Raw genomic sequence first — 20,086 nt, 5'->3', positions numbered from 1 at the left:
GAATTCAGGCTTTTCTGGAGGCAAAAGGGGGACCTATGCGATACTAGATAGGTGTACCTAATAAAGTGGTCACTGTGTGTATATATGTTAAATTAGCAGTATCAATGCATATAGCAAACTAAATCAAAATTTCTTAAAGTTAAAATTTAAATATTAACTGTCTGGTAATTAAGGAACAGAATATAACCATCAGATTAAACAAAATGATTTATATTACTTAAATATGTAAATATTATTAAACAATAAAAAATTACGACCTTTTGACGATATATCTGAAAATACTTATGTATCATCGTATTGGTGAAACTAGCTCGTTCCAGAATGATGAATAATTATCTCCAGGATGGTATGTTGGTTGTAATTACGAGTGTCAGAGCGAGTTCAAATACTTTCAATGAGTAAGGATATTTAAAACTGGTGTATAAACAGAAAAGTAGGTAAATCGACCATCAACACTGACAAATAAACTTGTATTGGTGTTATGCATGTCTTACTGTTTGAACGTGGTGTTTAAAATGGCTCGAAACGTAGCTACTTATGGACTTACTCGGTTAATTTAATTTCCTTCATGTGCACGTTATAAGTGGTAGAATCAGTTGGAAAATGTACACCGCTTATTATTAATACTGTTATTTCTTCGCCATTTTGTCCCTTTATCAATCCACTCTCGTCGCCCCACGCTTTTTCTCGCTGAACATCGAAACAAAAGTTTTGTTTGAAAAGTGGCCGGATTTTAGTTTTAACATGGCAGAACGTCAGGTTAGGTTATATGAATTTTACGCCCACTGGTAATGATTTAAGTCTGTTTTTCTTTAGTTGGAAAGTCCTTATTTCTTTTTGTTCTTTTGCAGAATCAGAAACCGGAAGGGAGTGATTCAGGATCAGAATATATTAAGCTTAAAGTTGTTGGACAGGTGAGTTTAAATAAAACGTGATATAGATAAGTAGTGCTACTGGTAGTCGTAAGCTTTTCATTATATTAATATTACATTATAGTGATTATCATTAAGTTTATTTGCAATAAACATTAAAACTGTGTTACAGTTACACTAACGCTCACAGTGCTACTATTTGTGAATACTACGGCTGTCCATATCAACGTATAGTTTGTTAATAAACTTATAGTAAAGGAGGAAGGAACATGTTAAAAATTTAAAATAAGCATGGAAAAGGTATATTTAAAGATGGAACACGGAAGGATTCTAATGTTATGATCGGTCTCTCAAATGTGCATTCTTTGAAATTATATAGTAAAACCAACAAAGTTTAGTATAAAATTTTGTTTGGGCACTTATTTTCTCATACATAAATATAACACTATGTAACAAAATTTTTACTTTTTCTTGATTCTTGGCAGAAAGTGTTATTTCCCAATTACTTATGCCTAAAGTAAAATGGAAACGATCTGTTTTTCTCTTCCAACTTTACTTTTGTGATCTGGATAATGAAATTTTCAAATTTACCCATTTTCCAGAACATTCCAGGTAGATTCAGTGCTGAGTAGCTGATAGAGAATTTTCTTGAACTTTCTAGAATGTTGTAGAACTTGAGAATTTTCTAGAACTTTCCATAGTAATTATATATATACAGGGGCTCACCAGTTAAGTTTAGTTCTAGCTGCCTAAGTGAACACATGGACCTATCCAAGGAGGCTTTACCAAGTTTCTCTGTTATTTTTGCCTTTGGGACAACAGGGACACTACAACAGGAAGCACTGGCCATGACGGACCGAGTTCTCTGTGGGGAGGCCCAGTGTCAAGTAGTGGAGCTCCAGAATATGTTGTTCCCCCATTGCACATAAAATTGGGTCTTATGAAACAATTTGTCACAGCTCTTGATAAGGAGTCTGCAGCCTTCAAGTATTTTCTAAACTTCTTCCCTAAGCTGTCTGAGGCAAAGCTCAAAGCTGGTGTCTTCGTAGGACCACAAATAAAGAAGATTCTGGAGTGAACAGAATTTTTTAAGAAGCTCAGTAGGAAGGAAAAAAAAGCTTGGGGCAGCTTTGTTGCAGTGGTTCAGGGCTTCTTGAGCAATCACAAGGCTAAAAATTATGTGGAATTGGTTGAGGCTCGGGTGAATAACTACAGTAAAATGGGCTGTATGATGTCCCTGAAAATCCATATCCTTGATGCTCATCTTGATAAATTCAAGGAAAACATGGAAGTTTACTCAGAGTAGCAAGGCGAGTGCTTCCACCAAGATATACTGAACTTTGAACACTGCTGCTACCAAGGAGCGTATAACGAAAACATGATGGGAGACTATATTTGGGGGCTGATACGTGAACATGATTTACATTACAGCTACAAATCTCAAAAAAACTACTCACTTCTAAACATTTTTGTATAACTTTAGTATAAATACATGTAAATCTTGATTCATATGTTGTTTTATTCAGACGTTATGTAAATGAAAATGTACAAATTTGCCCGTGTTTACATATAAAATAGGTTGTCTAATCATTATCCAGGTTAGCAAAGTTTAAAGGGAATAATGGCCATTTTTTGCACTTTTACAACATAAGCAATTAAGAAATAACGCATACTATCCAAGAACAAAATTTGTGTTACGTAGTATAATCTAACCAGTGTTTTATACAATTAATATTTGCTATTGGAGAATTATTACCTTTAACATTTCTATATAAATCCACCATATATTCATGTTAATTTTTTTTTTAATTGAGTGTTAAACTATTACACATCTGTGTTACAATGTAAAAAATACTTTTTTTTTCACCAAAATTCATTCATATAGTTTGTGTGCATGAGACAGTTGTATGGAGTACTGTATGAATCTTGGAATTGTAGTATATCAAATAAATAATCTTGAATTAAACTTGATATTATTGTAAGGAATGAAAAAAGTTTACATTCTGTGATTGTATTACTGTGATACTTTTTCATAATAATTACAGGTTAAATTTTATGTTTAATGGTAAATTTTAAAAGATTTGTTAGATTACACTGTACAACAATTTTTTTGAAAAGCTTTGCTTCCTGAAAAGTTTTTGCTAATTGTGACAGGTACCTGGTGGGTATGCACAAATAGTTTTGGTTTTGCTTCATCACATAGGAACTCTGAGAAATAGACAGTTAACTGTTTATCGACAATAACGTATTTAATTGCGTTTATGTTTCTAATACATTATTAAGTTCAACATAATTAAAAGTGTTTTGCTCCTGATTTTTGCTTGTATTCAATGTCCGGTGCATCACGTTGCAGTGTCCAACAGTTGTTAGCAAGCATTGACGGATTCCAGTTGCCCTGATGTCGTTTTTCCATTGTAGCAATGTCCTGGTGAAACTGCAGATTTCGATGAAATGATACATGATCAGCAAATTTGGATGTGGTTTTTGTGATCAGCAGTCAAAAATCTATAAGGAACACCCAACAGTGTTCTAGAAGCAAAAACTTTGTTGTGCAATGTTATGAGTTAGGTTTATGTTTAGATGTTTAAAGTTAAATTTCATGACCTGTTTATTAGACAAATGCCACTTAAGAACTGATTAGAGTTGTCTTGTGGTGTCTTGGGTTCACATCCTGTTGCCACCAAACCTACTTGCCTTTTCAGCTGTTAGAGAATTTTATTTCTTTGTTTTTGAGTTTTGGCAAAGTTATGAAGGGTATGTGCAACTGTACCTAACTGACCAAAGGGAAAACTTTTAGTAAGTGTTATTCCCCTTGATCTTTCAGGCTGCTCTTTTATCAACAGTGTGTGATTGACTTTGTTTACCTTGTTTATGTAGCTTCTTCAGTTTTTACTAATGAAGATTTTCTGAACATTTCTTGTCATGAACAGCTGCTAGATGAAAATGAAATTGCATAAATTGATGATATTAATTCTGAGCTTGTTAATAAAAAGACTGAAGTTTAATGAATGATAAATATCGTAGAGCAAGTATTTTTTTCAAAGAGTATGGAAGGAGAGTAAGTATTGGATATTTGAGCTACTTGTAAATCCTTGAATAGTGAATAGGTTCCAGAAGATTGGAAGTTGGCTAATGTTATTCCTCTTTTCAAGGGAAGTGATAAATAGACACAGTAATTATAGGTTTATTAGTCTTACGTCAGTGGTGGAAAATGTTTTTTGAAAGTCTGATAAAAGATGCCTTGCAAAGCTATTTAGCACAAAGTTTTAAGCGGTTTTTGAATAGTCAGTATGGTTTCACTTGTGGAAAATTGTGCCTAAATCTTTTGACATTCATTAAATATGTTACTGTTTATGTAGATGTTATGGAAGAAAAGGATCTTGATGGTGTCTGGTTGATCATCATCTTAAGCTATTGAAGTGATTATGCTGTTGCTAGTGGTAGGGCAAATAGGATTTGAGTTGTATGTATAAAAATATTGATACAAGCCTAAAAAGACTAATTTCATCATACAGGTCATTGGTTAGGCTCCATTTGAAATATTGTGTTCAGTCTTCAGATTTTAATATTAGGATGGATGTTGGATTGCCAGAAAGGATTTACATGATGGCTACTAGAATGATTCCTGGAATGAAAAGGTTGTCATAGAAGGACAGGTGGAAATCTCTGGAATTGTTTTCTGTTCAAAAAAAGAATGGTTAGAGAGGATCTTAGAGGTGTTTAAAATTGTAAAAGAAATTGATTGTATTGAGATATCTTTTTGGTTTTGTATGTATGGTGAGAATGGTAGGACTAGAGGACACAAGTATACATTTTGGCAAGGCAGGATTCATCTTCAGCTAAATCAGTTTTACTTTTCTAATAGTCTAGTTATCCTTTGAAATGGGCTTCCTTCATATGTGATGAATGCACTGTTTTAAGGAAGGCTTGACGATAAGGGCTGGCTTTGAATGTTTATTTTCATCTTAGTTTCATTTATTAGATGGGATGGTCTGGGTGTTCCAACAGTTTCCTTATTGTTTTTAACTTATGTTATGGTAACTTATTACAAACTGCAGACTTCAATGGTGTTACTTAGCAAAAGACTGCTCTGGTAAGAAAATTATGGCAATTTAATGTTCATTACTCTGTATATTGTCAAAAAAACGTTTATTGCTGAATAAAATATTCATTTAACTGTTTTTGCAAGAAATTATTAACTTAAAAGTGTTTTATCCTTAAATGGCAGGAATGTTGCAGGTAGCAGCATCAACTGATGATAGTTGTCATTTAATTGTTAACACCATTAGCTTGATACTTTATTTATATGAGTAGGGTTTCTGTTCACTTACCACTAAATCTAGCTAGATGAGAGGCAGTGAAAAGGTAAAACAGAAGCCTGATTGCTGTTACGGGGTGATATATACTGCATAGCATAGAAAGATTTAAGTTCTTCAATTTATTGACTTATCTGAATGTACATGTGTTTTAATGGTTACTTCCTGCACGTACTTATAAAACGTTAAAATCACTGATGTGTTTTTAATAAACTTCTGGCCATATTGGAGCATTTTGCATAAAATTTTGTGCTATATTTTATACTTAAAGTTGTTGATTGTTGTAATTATAATGTTAAAGATAGAAAAAAAAAGTTTAAAATGCCATTTGCTAAAAGTTCTTTAGCATTATCCTGTTTAAATATACTTATAAATGTTCGATTTTAATCTTGTGTATCGTTTTAGTCTCTTTTAAAGAGGTAATCTAGAATTAACAAGTTTTCTTGTAAAATAGAATAATTGTGTTGAATTTGTTTTGAATAAATATTATGTATTATCTATTACAAAATGTGACAGAAGTCCACCAGTTTTCCATGAAACCTGAGAATAGTTATTTTCAGTGTAGAATTGGTTTATTTAGTTTTAGTAGAATAGTCTTGTGACAGTTTGTATGAGAATAATGATTTGTAGTAAATGATTGATTAATGAGTGTGATGGTTAATTGGTTAACAAATTCCACTAATTGTCCTGCTTTACATGTTGAGATTGCCTTTACACATGCACATGTCTGGCTTGTGGTTAAGAGTTAATATCCAGGCCTCATTGGTGCTACAAGTTAGTTTTGAGCACTGGTAGTATGTTATGTTGTATGATTAAAACACAACATATATTTTACTGTTTAATTTGACAAAACTCTTGAAGCTATCACACCTCTTGTTTCAAAGCAATTCTTCATGGAATTGACTTTCCCTCCTATGTACCTTGATTATGGCAGTAAATAGGTGTCATTTTATATTTGTAATATTAGATTTTATTGTGGCAATAGGAGAAACATGAATATTAAACTTTTATCAAATGTGATTCAGTTATCAATATCATCTTTTATGTTACAGGAAGTTATCTTAGTGTTTGAAAACATAAAATTAACATGCCCATTGTTTGTATAGTGAAAAAGTGAAACATTCATAGCAGTATATGAGCAGCTAGTTATTTTCTCAGAAATAGTAATATTAAAATTCACTTATTTAGTAATGTATAGTTGATTTTAAAAAATGCTATGTTTTTTATTTGCTCTTATATAGGACAGCAATGAAATTCACTTTAGAGTGAAAATGACAACTCAGATGGGTAAACTTAAAAAGTCATATAGTGAAAGAGTGGTAAGTTTATTTGCTTTGTCTTAAACATTTTGGTAAAACTGTGATTTGCTTAAGTCTGATTATCTATAATATCAATTAGTTAGTGAAATTATATTGTGAACAGCAATTAACAGAATGCATTTGAAATTTACAAAATTGATAGAATTGCCATAAAATGTTAACTTGTATGGAATAAAATACTGGTATAAAATACATCAATTAATTTTTCTGCAGGTGTGTTCTGCCTGCAGTTATGACATTTTTTTTAAAACCAGATATTAGATCTTCAACTTGCATTTATGTTATTGTTTAGACAAGGGTTGCATACAAGTTTGTTCCAAGAGCTTGTACTTGCTTGAAACTGTTTCTCATGACATCTAGAGATGAGGACATACTCATTCCAAGGTGAAGTGCAGTTTAGTATGAGTTGTGGGTTTTATCTCATTTGAATGTGTGTATCATTAATTTAGATAATACTTTTATGGTAATTGGAATGATCCTTAATTTAAGTAGTCCTTTGAATGTGCATTTGAAATGATCATTAAGGATTGTGGAATATCACATTAGTACTAATTTTACTTAACTTTATGGATTTGGGTAGGTCAAAGTGCATATCATGACCTTATTAGAGTTTATAATCATTAAAAAGAGTTTTGTTCCCATCAAGAACTTGTTAAAAGCTTTCTTTTCTGGCATGCAGTTACAGAGAATCTCAGAATGTTTACATTTAATCATTATTGTTGAGCTCTAAGTAGCTAACAGAAAGTTTTAATTTATTTGTGACTTAGTTAGGAAGTCAAATACGTTCTAGTAGTTTAGGATATTCTGTTATTTGCACATGATAATTTTTAGTGTTCTGTTACATATTTAAAACAAACATAAAAATACTAGCTTGGGTATCTGTACCCTCGAAGAAAGTTATGTAAATTCATGATTAATGAAAGGTTATCTTAAGACATGAAAATTTGTTTTTTTTTAATAAATAATTTAAAAACAAAAATAAAATACCCATAAAAACAGCAAAATGCAAAATGTGAAACTATTAGTTTGCATCCATTTCCTTATGGACTCAACAAACCTTCATGCCAGATTGGTGAATATCCATTAACAGGAGCAAAGTAGTGGTAAAACAACCTGGAAAATCTTGTAAAAACCACAAAATACAAAATTGAAAATTTGTGTGTATTTTCTCATGGGCCTGATGAACCTCCATACCAATTTTGGTAAAGATCCATCCACTCTCTGCAAAGTATTTAAATTGATACACAACTGACAGTATTCTAATATTTAAATAGATGGCACAAGTGCATGATGTCATATTTGCAACCTAAGAACAGAGAAAAATGAAGTCTCCATGACAGGAAATTGAAGTGAAGTGGGGAACAATTGTGACCCCAATTACAAATCTACATGCACACAGGATAAAAATTTTGCAAAGTTGAGGGTCACACATCGCATAATAAAGAATTTTTCCAGTATCATTCAAGGAAGAGGTCCATTATAGTGTGATATTGAACCACTAACATCATTACAAAAAGTGCTTTGTCCTTCAACAGCAAAAATCCAGGTGTGTAAGTGCTAAATTTCTTGGTTTTTATGGGTTTTGTTTTAAATGTCTGTTATAAAAGTAACTAAAATATAATGATTAGAAACATATGTTAGAGAACAAAATATCAATGGAAAAAATAAAGTGAAAAATTTCTTGAGATTCAGTGTCCTAGCATTCACACATTGCCTTATGTGATTGTAACTAAATTGTTTGTTTGCACAAAGCTGTCTAGCTATAATAAATTACTTTCACCATACTCTGAAAGGGTTTAAGTATTGTTGGAAAGAAATGAAACTGAATGAATCCAGATTTGAAAAGTTATTAGGTTTGGCTGTGAAAATGACTGTTACAGTATGCAGTTATGACACAAGAAGAAAAAAAAAACCCTTTGGATTATTATTTTTGCACTTCTAATTTTGTTTATTTTAGTTGTCACGTTTTGAAATATGAATGACAGTGTGATTAATTCCTAACAACTTAGTGTGAAATATTTAACTTGCAAAATAAAATTTGGTATAAACATTATTCGTGCTTGTTCTGTGTTTTCAAAAGTGAATACTCAGCTTTGCCTGCTTGCACAGGATTTCAAATGGGAGGTGGGCAAATGCTCAGATAGACACTGTAGTTTGCAGTATGTATAAGATTTTGCTAGTGTTAGAATAAAATGAAAGATATAAAATATCAAGTTTTACTTGGAAAGAACTTGGTTCATTTAGGTGGCTCTGATAATTGTGCAGATGAGTACTTTTATTGTTAGCGTGAAAACCACCTCTTACTCAGACTGATTTAGTAAAGGCTTTATTAACTTAGACAAAGCATTAATGAAAACACTGTATTAAAGAATCTGATTTTTGTGTAAATAGTTGTAATCTTACCAAATTTCATGTAGCTAAATTTACCACATTGAGTTATAGTTTGTATAGTTTCATAATTATATAGTAGTTACAAGGCTAGTAAAAATGACGAAGCTCATTATCAGAAGGTTAATAGATTAGTATTTCACTGTTATTTTCTTGGGATTTGCCTTGTGTGGACATGTTTTTGTTGGTGCAGAGAAAGAAACTGGCAAGTGGATTAACCTGTACATGTGAGAAATGTAGTCAAAAAGCACAGATGGGCTTATGAGGTATTCATGAAAAGAGCAATGGAGATAGAAAAGCAATATTTTAAGATAAACCCATACTTATGGTAGTCATGGCAACTGTAATTATTGAAGAAAATAGCTGAGGATTTGGTTTGTGGTCGCATGTTTCATAGTATTATGATTATGGTCAGACAGAAATACAAACTTTCATCAGTTTTATAGGAAAATATATCATTGTTGGTAGCTAAGGAGATGAGTAAAGGTCAGTAAATGAGCAATCATTGTATACTTTAAGATAATATTTCAGAATTAGCATTAGTGCTGTATGAAGCTTTATTTTCTATTTACAGAGTGTTTGTATCAAATTTAATTTTACATTTTTACTTATTTTTGTGAAGTTATTTTGGAAAGGAAACGAAATCACCTGAGTAACAGGGATCAATTTAACACTCACTGGCTGGGCATCATTTACTGCACACGTGAGATTTTTAGTGGCTTACATTCAAAAGTTTATTAAACTTCTTGTTATACACCAATTAGTATAGCATAAAATCATAGCTGATAACACTGCACAACAATTTTTTTGAAAAGCTTTGCTTCCTGAAATATTTTTGCTGATTGTGACAGGTACCTGGTGGGTATGCACAAATATAGTTTTGGTTTTCTTCACCTTGTAGAAACTCTGAGAAATAGACAATTAACTGTTTACCAGCAATAACATATTTAATTGCATTTATGTTTCTAATACACTATTAAGTTCAGCATAATTAAAAGTGTTTTGCTCCTGATTTTTGTTTGTATTCAATGTCCGGTACATCATGTTGCAGTGTCCAACAGTTGTTAGCAAGCATTGATGGATTCCAGTTGCCCTGATATCGTTTTTCCATTGTAGCAATGTCTTGGTGAAATGAAGATTTCAATGAAACGGTACGTGATGGGCAAATTCGGATGTGATTTTTGTGATCAGCAGCCAAAAATCTATAAGGAACACCCAACAGTGTTCAAGAAGCAAAAACTTTGTTGTGCAGCGTAATCCATATTGTAATAGTATAAAAGTTTTAAATTTTTAATTTTGTAAGGCAATACCTAAAAAATCTTGAATTTTCCCTTAATGCAAGAAGGGTGATAAATTTTCTATAGACATCCCATTTTCCCTAATTTTAATCGTAGCATGAAAATTGCTTTGTAAATACTCGATATATTCAGACAATTTTTTTTTTCAGTTTATTTAAAATACATCATTTAAAAAATGATTTTGTGTATGTGGAAGACTTGTAATGTTTACTGAAAGACCCAAAATTTGTGAAAATATATTTACTATATTAAAAGTTTAGTAGTATCAGATCTATAAAGACTTTGACCGAACCTGTATTTAGAGAGCTACTATTTAAGTAAGTTCTGCTTACATTTATAAATTGAAATGTCTAATAGTGTATAAAATAATGTTAACTTTTATTGTGTATGAACTTCTATTTATCTTAACCTTCTTTGTTTTATTCATGAAGCCATTTGAACTTCATTTTCATTTAAGAACTGATCCAGAAATTTATTTACATGGTATTAGTAATAGTTCATATGTAATATAATGAGAGATTATCAGCAAAAACTTAGCATAAAGTAATGCCTTTAAATGTGTATTTAATTTCTAAGTTGTAAAGATTTGAACTTTTTATTTTGACAACTCTAAAGCATGTTTTATTTGGTAAGAATTTCTTTCCTAAGTAGAAAACCCCAAGCTCACTTAACCTTGCATCTTGTTTAATATTAAAATGTACCTTGCAAGATTTGATCCAAGTACTAAAACATTTATGGCTCTCTGTGTTAATAAGGTAATTCTCATTTATGCTTATTTAAGGATGGGCTTTTAGTTCGAATGCAAAATTTTGAAATGAATGTTCCTTTTTAACTATGTTGATTAAAAATGTAAACATATCTCAAACATCACTCATTTTTTTTTCAATTAGAATAACCACCCAATATTTCTTAAGTTCTTTATGTAATAGACCAGACATAAATTATTGTTGCAGTATCCTGAAATTTGTAAATACCTGTAATTGCATAAGATAGAAGATTATTTTTTCATAATTACACCTTATTTAAGGTTTGAATGTAGTAAATATGTTTATTCATATGTTTTAGAATACATGTATATCTCAATATAAAATCTTCAAGCAGTTAATTCTATTTTCAGGGAGTTCCAGTTGGTTCTTTAAGGTTTCTCTTTGATGGCAGAAGAATAAATGATGATGAAACACCAAAACAGGTATAACATATAAAATTGGTCATTTTACATAACCAAAGTCTAATGTAAGGCATCTGTGCCTCCAAACACTGGTGCTCAAATTCATAATCATGTCTTGTACATATTACTAATGTATGGATTGTGTCCTAATATATTCATTGAACATGTATTCCTGCAATATCCACACACTTGACAGTGCAACTGATATTTTCAAAAGGGTTCCATTTGTAATGTTACATAAACCTGTTCCTTCTGTTATATTCCGGAATGTAGTAATATGTAAGTAATTTTCATTGAATTAAAATAAATTCAGCCACAGAAGCTTTGTCAGAGGAATTTGTTACCTATTCTCTTTAATAATTCTTTCAAATATTCAATTATTACAAAATTAACATATATTGATATGTAAGGAATAATGTTTTGCATGAATATTGAATGCTGAATATCTAGCCAGGTCTTTCATTCAAACGACTGAGTATTCTGCCACTGAATAATTGATGTATTTGTTGAAAGAGTTTCATTAGTGTATGTGAGCAGTTGAAACAATGGTACCTACAAACAAGTACACAATTTTTCAGAAAAAGGTAACATACAAGTAGAATGTGATACTTTAACAAAAGGTACTGCAGTAGTTCTAGGTTAACCCTTTTGTGGTGGGTTATGGATCAAAGGTCATGTCATTGCATTTATTGACTTGCATTCAAAGTTTTTTAACAACTACTATTTTATGAATCAAATTGTAGATTGTAATTCAAACTTCAATATTATGTACAAGTTAATTTTTTCTCTTAATTTAAAAGTAAATATTTAAAGAACACACCTAAATGTAGATTTTAGTAAATCATGGGGTGTGTTGAATGTAGGGATATTTAAAATTATATGTTTGTGATGTCAAAATATCAAGTCTATAGTTTCATACAAATTAGGAATTTAAATTACTAATTAAAAAGCTAGAATATAAAATAAGAACCTTGTATGTTATTTTGCTGAGATATGACTTGTGTACTGAATCAAAGACAGTGGCCCCATTCATCTGTTTCCCTTTTTGAAAATTGCTTCACTTACACACTTCAATGTATGACATATGAATAACCAATGCAGCTTGGAATGTCCCACAAGTGGTTTTCTCAGCCATTTTAACCTGCAAAAAGGTTAACACATTTTTTCGAATTAAGATTTCAAGAAGGGAGATTGTCTTTTAGTCTGCTTGAAGTTTCATTTTGTAAAATCAAAATAAATCTTGGTTACTAAGTTTAATAAGTTATAGTGGAATCCAATGGTATTAGTATAGTTATATATGATTTTTTGGTTATATAAAATTGATAATCCTCCACATATGCAATTTAAAAAGGCTTAGCAACCTATGTCCAGCAGCAACTAAGTTCAAGGGTTGCAATGAGAAGAGATAATCATTTGCTTTACTTCTTCATTTATTGTTCTGTATTTTAAGAAAAATGTTTTAATAATTTATATACATCTACAATGGTTGAAATGTGACTGTATATTACAAAATACAAGCTCGCTAAAACACAGCCGAGACAGGGAAGACTGATAATTATGTAATGTTAGCAAGTTATGACTGCAAGATCATTATAATAATAATAAAAAAAAAAAATCTGTATGGCATTATGAGACTTAAGCTACTTAGATGAAACATTTGTATTTTCGTATTATAATATGTCATTCTAGCATGAGGAAAGAGTAACTTATATTGTAATTTTTTTATGATTGTTACGAGACTTCACACAGTTAGAGTATAGAAAATAACATAGTCTTACTGAGAACAAACATTTGGAATTTATTTAGTAGGTTTTAAAGATTATACAAATAATATTTGAGATTTTTGGAACAAAGAATAATTTTTAAATCATCGCATGAAATCACTATGCACTCGGAATAGTAATGAAACAAACAAATTTTTTAAAAAGTATTTCATTAAAAAATTATATTTTTTGTATACAAAATACTTGTAAAAAGTCTTCTAAATTTTGTGAAGATAAATATGCTGTGTCAAAAGTTAGTGTAACTTCTTAATGTCTGCAAATGTGTAGACGAACTTGTGTATATTATACAAAGCCTATAGTGAAAGATATAAAACTTGTGCTATAGTTGACCATGCATAATTTATACAGTTGCCAGTAATATTTTTCAGTGGAAACCAAAATATTTTATGAAAAGTTTGATCTTGTTTGAAGAAGGCTCCTTTGAATATGAAACTGTAGTGATGGACCCTTCATAACATAGAACTTTTAAGACAACATCTACAAAGTCTTAGCAAGATTCAGTAAAGAAGACCTGCACAGAATTGTCAGTTGCATACGCTGATCTCGTGACTAATTTGATGTTTTCTATTGGTGATGTGAAGAATGATTTAGTGATAATTTTTGTGTTCATTGTTTATTAAGAGTGATGAAAAATTAAAAAATAATCCTACATCTGACTACTTTAAAGAACTTGGTGATGTTAAAAAAAAATGAAGTACAAATTGTGTGTTGTTTAAATGTTATGGAAAAATGATTTACTCGAAGAACAATCACTATGAATAAATAATCTTGTTCAGACTATAAGAATTTGCAATTAACTTTGTGAGTGATCTCAAGTTCAAGAGTGTTTCCCATTACCAAAAACAAAGTTACTGTTAATTAATGATTATTGTGCTAAAGAGCTACACTGTGCAACTTCTGAAGTTGTTACAATAGTTAACCCAATTCAACTGATGCTGATGAAGGGTTTGCTCAGCTGATGGAGAAAAGACAACTGTAAAAACTACTGAGCAGAATTTTTTTTTTCCAAAAACTTGTTCTAGATATATGAAAAAGCAAGAATGCATTTACTAGTCATAATTAGGATGTCGGTGCTGTTTCTTTGACATAGATATTTGGTTGTTTTCAGAGGCAAACAACATTAAGTTAGTTTTAAAAGAGAATGGTTCATACAAAATAAGATACTACTTCTAAAGTTATACTGGTGATGCAATATGGAAAATGTTGGAAGATGTATGGGAAACTGAAAAAAAGAATATTTAGCTTCTAATGATAAATAATGAAGCGTATATGAATCATGCTTTATCCATACATTACAGACTATGAATGTTCTGGAATCCCAGCAAGCTGTATTTGAATTCATCACAGTCAGTAGAGAGACTGTTACACATTTTAAGCACTTCTGTAGCACTTTATATAACCATTAACTAACTTAAACATGCTACTGGAAATCTTGTAGGGAAGAGATGTAATCCAACATATCATCTTCTTGAAAGGCTTTTGAAATAAAAGAAAAATATTCTAATGATATCACAAATTACATCCTCAATAATTGTAAGCTTGTTTAAAATTTTCTATTGTTTGAAGAAAGTACTGAAACATATTAGTTTCACATATGCAGTTTCATTAACTGTGACTGTTTGTATTTGTAATCTGTTGAGGGATAACTCGAACAGCTTTTTTATGTGAAAGCATTCTTCAGATGAAATCTTGAAGCTAGATTTGCTGGAATACAGCAGTCCAGTTTCTTCTTGGTTTACGTGTTGAAATGTTGTTGTAAGATGCATTTTTACAAAGAGCAGTGAAGTGAAACAAAGTTTGGATAAAAGCATTAATTCTGCCAATTTTACAATCAAATGTGATGAATTAATGTAAGAGACAATAGATGACTTCATGCTGTTAGCAGTAACTGTTCAAAGGGATTTTTGGCTTCTACAGTGCTAAAGATATTGATGGAATGCATTGTGACAAAAATGTTTTTGTTACTGATGAAATTAATATGTTTTTATTCACTATTTTAAAGTGACTAATTCATTTTTTGAGTGGAAACTTGAGAAAGACATTTCAAGTAGTATTTCAGCATGGAGATTCACATCAACTACAACCAGCTGTGTGTATAGTAAATGCCTGTTTTTATAAGCTTGCAATATTTCTGAAGCAGAGAAAAATTGATTGTTTTCACAAAATGCTGAAGGGCTATTGTTATTATACCTTCAAACTCCTGAACTGAAAGTCCAAGCAAGAATATCTGAGTGAGAAATTTTAATAAAAAAAAAAGTGAATATTGCTGTATGTCTTCGGTAACTGATATAAGTGTGAGATACTTAAGTGTTGTTTTATAAGCATATAAATCAAAATTATTTAGGTCTACTCAATAGCTTTTTTTGACAACTGGTTGATAAATATGCATTAATAAAAAGTGAGGTCTTATAAAAATTTAAATGGACAGTAAGATTCTTTTTCCTGATGACTAATTATTTGGAAAGACTGTTTAAAATACATTCAGTTAGAGAAATAACACTTGGAAACTAATATTTATTTACTATACTGACCTTATTACAATTCAGTTTAGGCTTAATAAGGTTTATTTAATATATATAAAAGCAGAAAAATGAAATATTTATGTGCATAAGCAAATGTTATTAAAACAAAGTTTAAAATTTTTTAAAATATGTAATGAAAAACTTACTTTACATTAAGGTATCAACTAGTTGACTTTCTGTGTGTTAATTTGTTATCTATTCATTTGCTCAATAGATGCTAATATTTGGCCAAGATGAATATGTAGCAAAATTACTGAATAGGTGGTTGCTTGTACTAACCAAATATCTATTCAACTTGTATATATTTTTTTCTGTAACTGACATAGTTGTTTTTTTTGTTTTATATGTAATTGATGCATTTTTACTGTTGGGAAGCTTATTTATCATTTTATGGTTCATAGAAATAATGATTTTTGCTTGTTCCCAAAGGTTGTAAGAGCAAAAATAATGTAAAAATAGACAGTATCAGGTATGTCTTTATAAACAAAAGCAATAGTTTACTATTGAGAGTTGGTTTTAGGTATTATTGCCAAGAAATGTTAGGGATTTTACAGCTTAGCCTGAGTATAATAAAAAGTGAAGTATTTATTAAAATGATATGAGAATTATAAATATTAAAGAATGCATTATGGCTGTTATATTTTTGAACATGAATGGATTTAAGGTAAAAAAATGCACTTTTGTTGTTATAATGTTTGAATAAGAATAGTGTAGTGATACAGTTTTTCTTTTAACATGAACAATGTCTCACTGTATTAATATTCACTCAAAAAATTATGGAGAAAAGTTATTTGGCTTGTATTTTTCAGAAACTTTCCAAAAGTTAACACTTCTGACAATGTTTGCAAGAACCTTGATATTTGGTCTTCCTGACACATGAACAGAGCAGCTGTGGTATTTCTCATGTGAATTGAACTTTTCCATAGATAAAACAGCTTTTAACACTTTTCAAAGCTCTGTTAATAAGTGGATAACAAAACTTCTGCTAATCTAAATAAATAATCTTTGTAATTTGTATGAACATGTACTTTAAACATGCTGTATGTTTTTCTATTTGATAGAAGAAAAATGCTCACATTTTAGAATGATGCAAACACTATTCAAAATCTTAGAATTTTTTATTCTGCCATAATAGATTTAATCTGAAAACATGAACAAATTGTCATATACATTAATACATATATCTGATGATGTGTATTAGGTAATACAACTCTTTTTACAAATCATTTTTCATAATTTGTGATATGTATATATTATGCCTGTAGAATTTAAGTATTTATTTATAGCATATCATTACATGTGGTTGTATTTCACTTGTGGTAAATAATGTATGGAGTATGATGTTAACATAATCAATTGTTTTATATACACATGCACGATGGGTGACTTTACTATGGTATGTTTCACCAATCTTGTCTTAGAAGTATTATGTTTGGTGTGTTTTCAAGTAGTATAACTCTAAATGTGTGCTAAACCTAAATTGTAATAATACAAAGATACTTTTTGCATATCATTGTTTTTCTCAAATATATTGTTAATGACACAATAAATTCTTCATTAAAAGATTTATACTATTTTGGGCAATCTTTTTTTTACAATTCAGGCATGTATGCACAGTACATCTTAGAGAAAGCATATCCATTGGTTTTTCCTTCTTCTGCCATACAGATAATGTGGTGACGTTCTCAAAGTTGCAAACCTAAATGCCATTATGATAAGTTCTTATAATTTTTGTTAGTGATTTTAGATAATCTAATATTTCACAATAGACAGCCTTGGCTTCAAGTTGTGTATATGTAGATTCAATTAAAAGAACATAAGGCCTCAGATTTCAAAGTTTGTGTGTTTATTTCTTTTCCATTTTTGATTTTGCATGAATATATTGTTTGGTAAAGAAAGTGGTTAATCTGTTGTCGCTTTGAGACAACTTTGTCTTTAAACTTCTTTGTTTAGTAGGTATTATGATCAACACATTTTGGGGAAACAAAAGAAATTGGTAGTAAACAATTATCAAATAACTTTTGGAGCAAATGGTTTTTTTTTAATCTGGTAGAGTAGATGTATTTCAGTGGAGCAAAATAAACCTATGCCATATTTAATAATAATTCAAGAAAAAATACATGCTTTACAGTGGAAACTATCATTATTAAACACTTTGGCTTCAGAGAGCATTAGTTTTGATAAATAGGTTAAGGAAATATTTTTTTTTCAGTTTATGCAGTTGATATTTATGAAGAGAGCACATTTGTGAAAAGTGATTCCATTGTATTATTTTTGTAGCTGGAGATGGAAAATGATGATGTCATTGAAGTGTACCAGGAACAAACAGGTGGTGTGTGGTAGTAGGTCAAACCTCATATCACGTGTTCCATTATATGATATATGCCTTGCTACAAGATTTCGTCACTTGGGCTTTTTAAAGAGAGAGATTTTCCAAAGACGTGTTTTTCTTTAAAGTAAATGTGTGTTTTAGAAACTATTAACAGAATTTTGTTTTGTGACTTTATGCCATTTAAATTTTATTTTTTGTTGCTCAATTCAGATACCTTAGATGGTGTGTGTACATAAATATTATCTCTATTTATGAAACATTCAAGTAAACATTAATTCTTTGTAACATTGAATCATGTCTTAGAAATGATCAATCAGGTTTATTGATATTGCTATGAGATGTCAGACAAAATATATATATACTAGTAAACTTATATGACATTTTGTTTTTGTTTCAGTATGTTTTACAAGCAGAGATTTATTAATTTCTTTTGCATAGCCCTTAAACAGTCTAAGTGTAAAAAGCCAAGAAAGTATAGGTTTTACAGTTACAAAAAATGTGATAATTGTAATACGTTTTGCTGTAATAAAAAACATTTTGATAAACATTTTAGACTGAATCATGTAAAGAGCACTTTGGAATCAATTGTGGTTAGATTTATTTATTATCAATTTATCTTTAGAAATTAAACTTTCTATACTGCTCTGTTCCAAAGCCTTAGCTCAAAGACAACTTTAGGTAAAACCTGATGTAAATTGTAAGAGCAGCCTATATTTGTATTTGAATTGATTATGTGGTTGATAAAGATTCTAATAAATATTACAAGCCATTCCACTTTTATAACATCAACCTTTATTTTCTTAACATATATAGTTTTGTAGAGAAGAGTGGAGGTAAGTGAAAAAATATTTACAAGTATGGTTTAATTTTAAATGTGACTGATGTAACACTTGATGCACTTCACAGGTCTTGGGCATTTTTTTAAGAACCAGAATATACATTTTTTCTCTATATTTTACTACCCTTTAAAGAACTGCTGGTCATATACATTTTTGTAAATATATTTTTGAATAGATAGTTTCTTAAATACTGTTTGAGCTCATGAAAAATGTCTGTGTATTAACACACATCAAATGTTGTAGTTTTCATTACAAAACTTTTGTCAGTTTTTTTAAATCTACAATCAGCATCTGTGAAAATATTTTGCCCAAAGATATCTTATAAATTTGTCATTTGTGTGAATGTGACATATGTAATGTATTCTTTATCACCCTTGCATATATTATACCACTGATGATAAAAAAATTTACTGACAGTTTCTTTGTGTGGTATTATTTCTCCATCACAGTGTAAAGAAATCACTTGCCACTGTAACATTTTCACATTGAACATTAAATTTCTCCAGACTTGAGAGTAATGTAATATTACAAATAAAAAAAGCATTCGTAGATATAATCAATAAAAAAGTACTATAAATTTATTTCCAAATAATTGACAACTAACGAACAGCAGAAAATTAATTAAAATAGCAATGTTTAATGTAGAACAAATAAGTTTTGTGAAACAAATTAGTAAATAAAAGCTTGATCACAAATAAACATTTTAACGGAAGGAAAGTTTAATTTTTAAAGGATTAATCATATTTTATATAAAAAAAAACAACAACAAACAAATAAGCAAACTTTTATATGTATTCGTAGAGTACAGAGATGCCAACCATTACGCTTTGAGCGTAATTATTACGATTTTGGTGTATACATTACGACTATACGCTCATACAGACAAATATTACGACTTGTTGCAACTCCTAAATTATTATTGGGCCTATACAATAAAATGATAAATTGTTCCCCCAAGGCTTAAAACGGGTGAAAAGAAAATTTCTAGTGAGATACAAATAAATTTTGATAATAAATAAAAGACATAGTCCAAATGACAACTTGCGATAATCATGTTTGTGCTTGAAATAATAAAAAATATTTGTATCTCCGACGTCTCTCAGTAGTTTGAGTGTGGTGCTTCTCCATACTGGGTACGTGGGGGAATCCATAGTTACGTCATCAGTGCTAGTCAGCCAATCAGCGCTCGCGTAGATGGGTATTTTTCGTTTTCTAAGCGGCATAGAAACACCAATGCGATCGTTCACC

The 20,086-nt window shown here is 30.2% G+C and overlaps 1 protein-coding gene across 5 annotated transcripts; it reads left to right on the top strand.

Annotated features, from left to right (window-relative positions):
* The first annotated feature begins 272 nt into the window (after positions 1-272).
* LOC143246441 (small ubiquitin-related modifier-like) lies at positions 273-18,350 on the top strand. 5 transcript variants are annotated; one of them, XM_076493162.1, is made up of 5 exons: positions 273-346; positions 852-914; positions 6,430-6,507; positions 11,311-11,382; positions 13,514-17,494. In XM_076493162.1, exons 1-5 carry the CDS (start codon positions 344-346, stop codon positions 13,598-13,600), a joined length of 303 nt encoding a protein of 100 aa, XP_076349277.1. In that variant the 5' UTR covers positions 273-343; the 3' UTR covers positions 13,601-17,494. The 5 variants fall into 5 exon arrangements, with proteins under 5 accessions (XP_076349277.1, XP_076349279.1, XP_076349278.1 ...); XM_076493164.1 differs by lacking the exon at positions 13,514-17,494 and adding an exon at positions 17,948-18,350 and having other exon boundaries at positions 281-346; XM_076493163.1 differs by lacking the exons at positions 273-346; positions 13,514-17,494 and adding exons at positions 437-759; positions 17,948-18,350.
* The last annotated feature ends 1,736 nt before the right edge of the window (positions 18,351-20,086 follow it).

Source organism: Tachypleus tridentatus, chromosome 3, assembly GCF_004210375.1.
Source record: "Tachypleus tridentatus isolate NWPU-2018 chromosome 3, ASM421037v1, whole genome shotgun sequence".
Lineage (NCBI taxonomy): Eukaryota > Metazoa > Arthropoda > Merostomata > Xiphosura > Limulidae > Tachypleus > Tachypleus tridentatus.
This window is presented reverse-complemented; position numbering and strand designations above follow the sequence as displayed.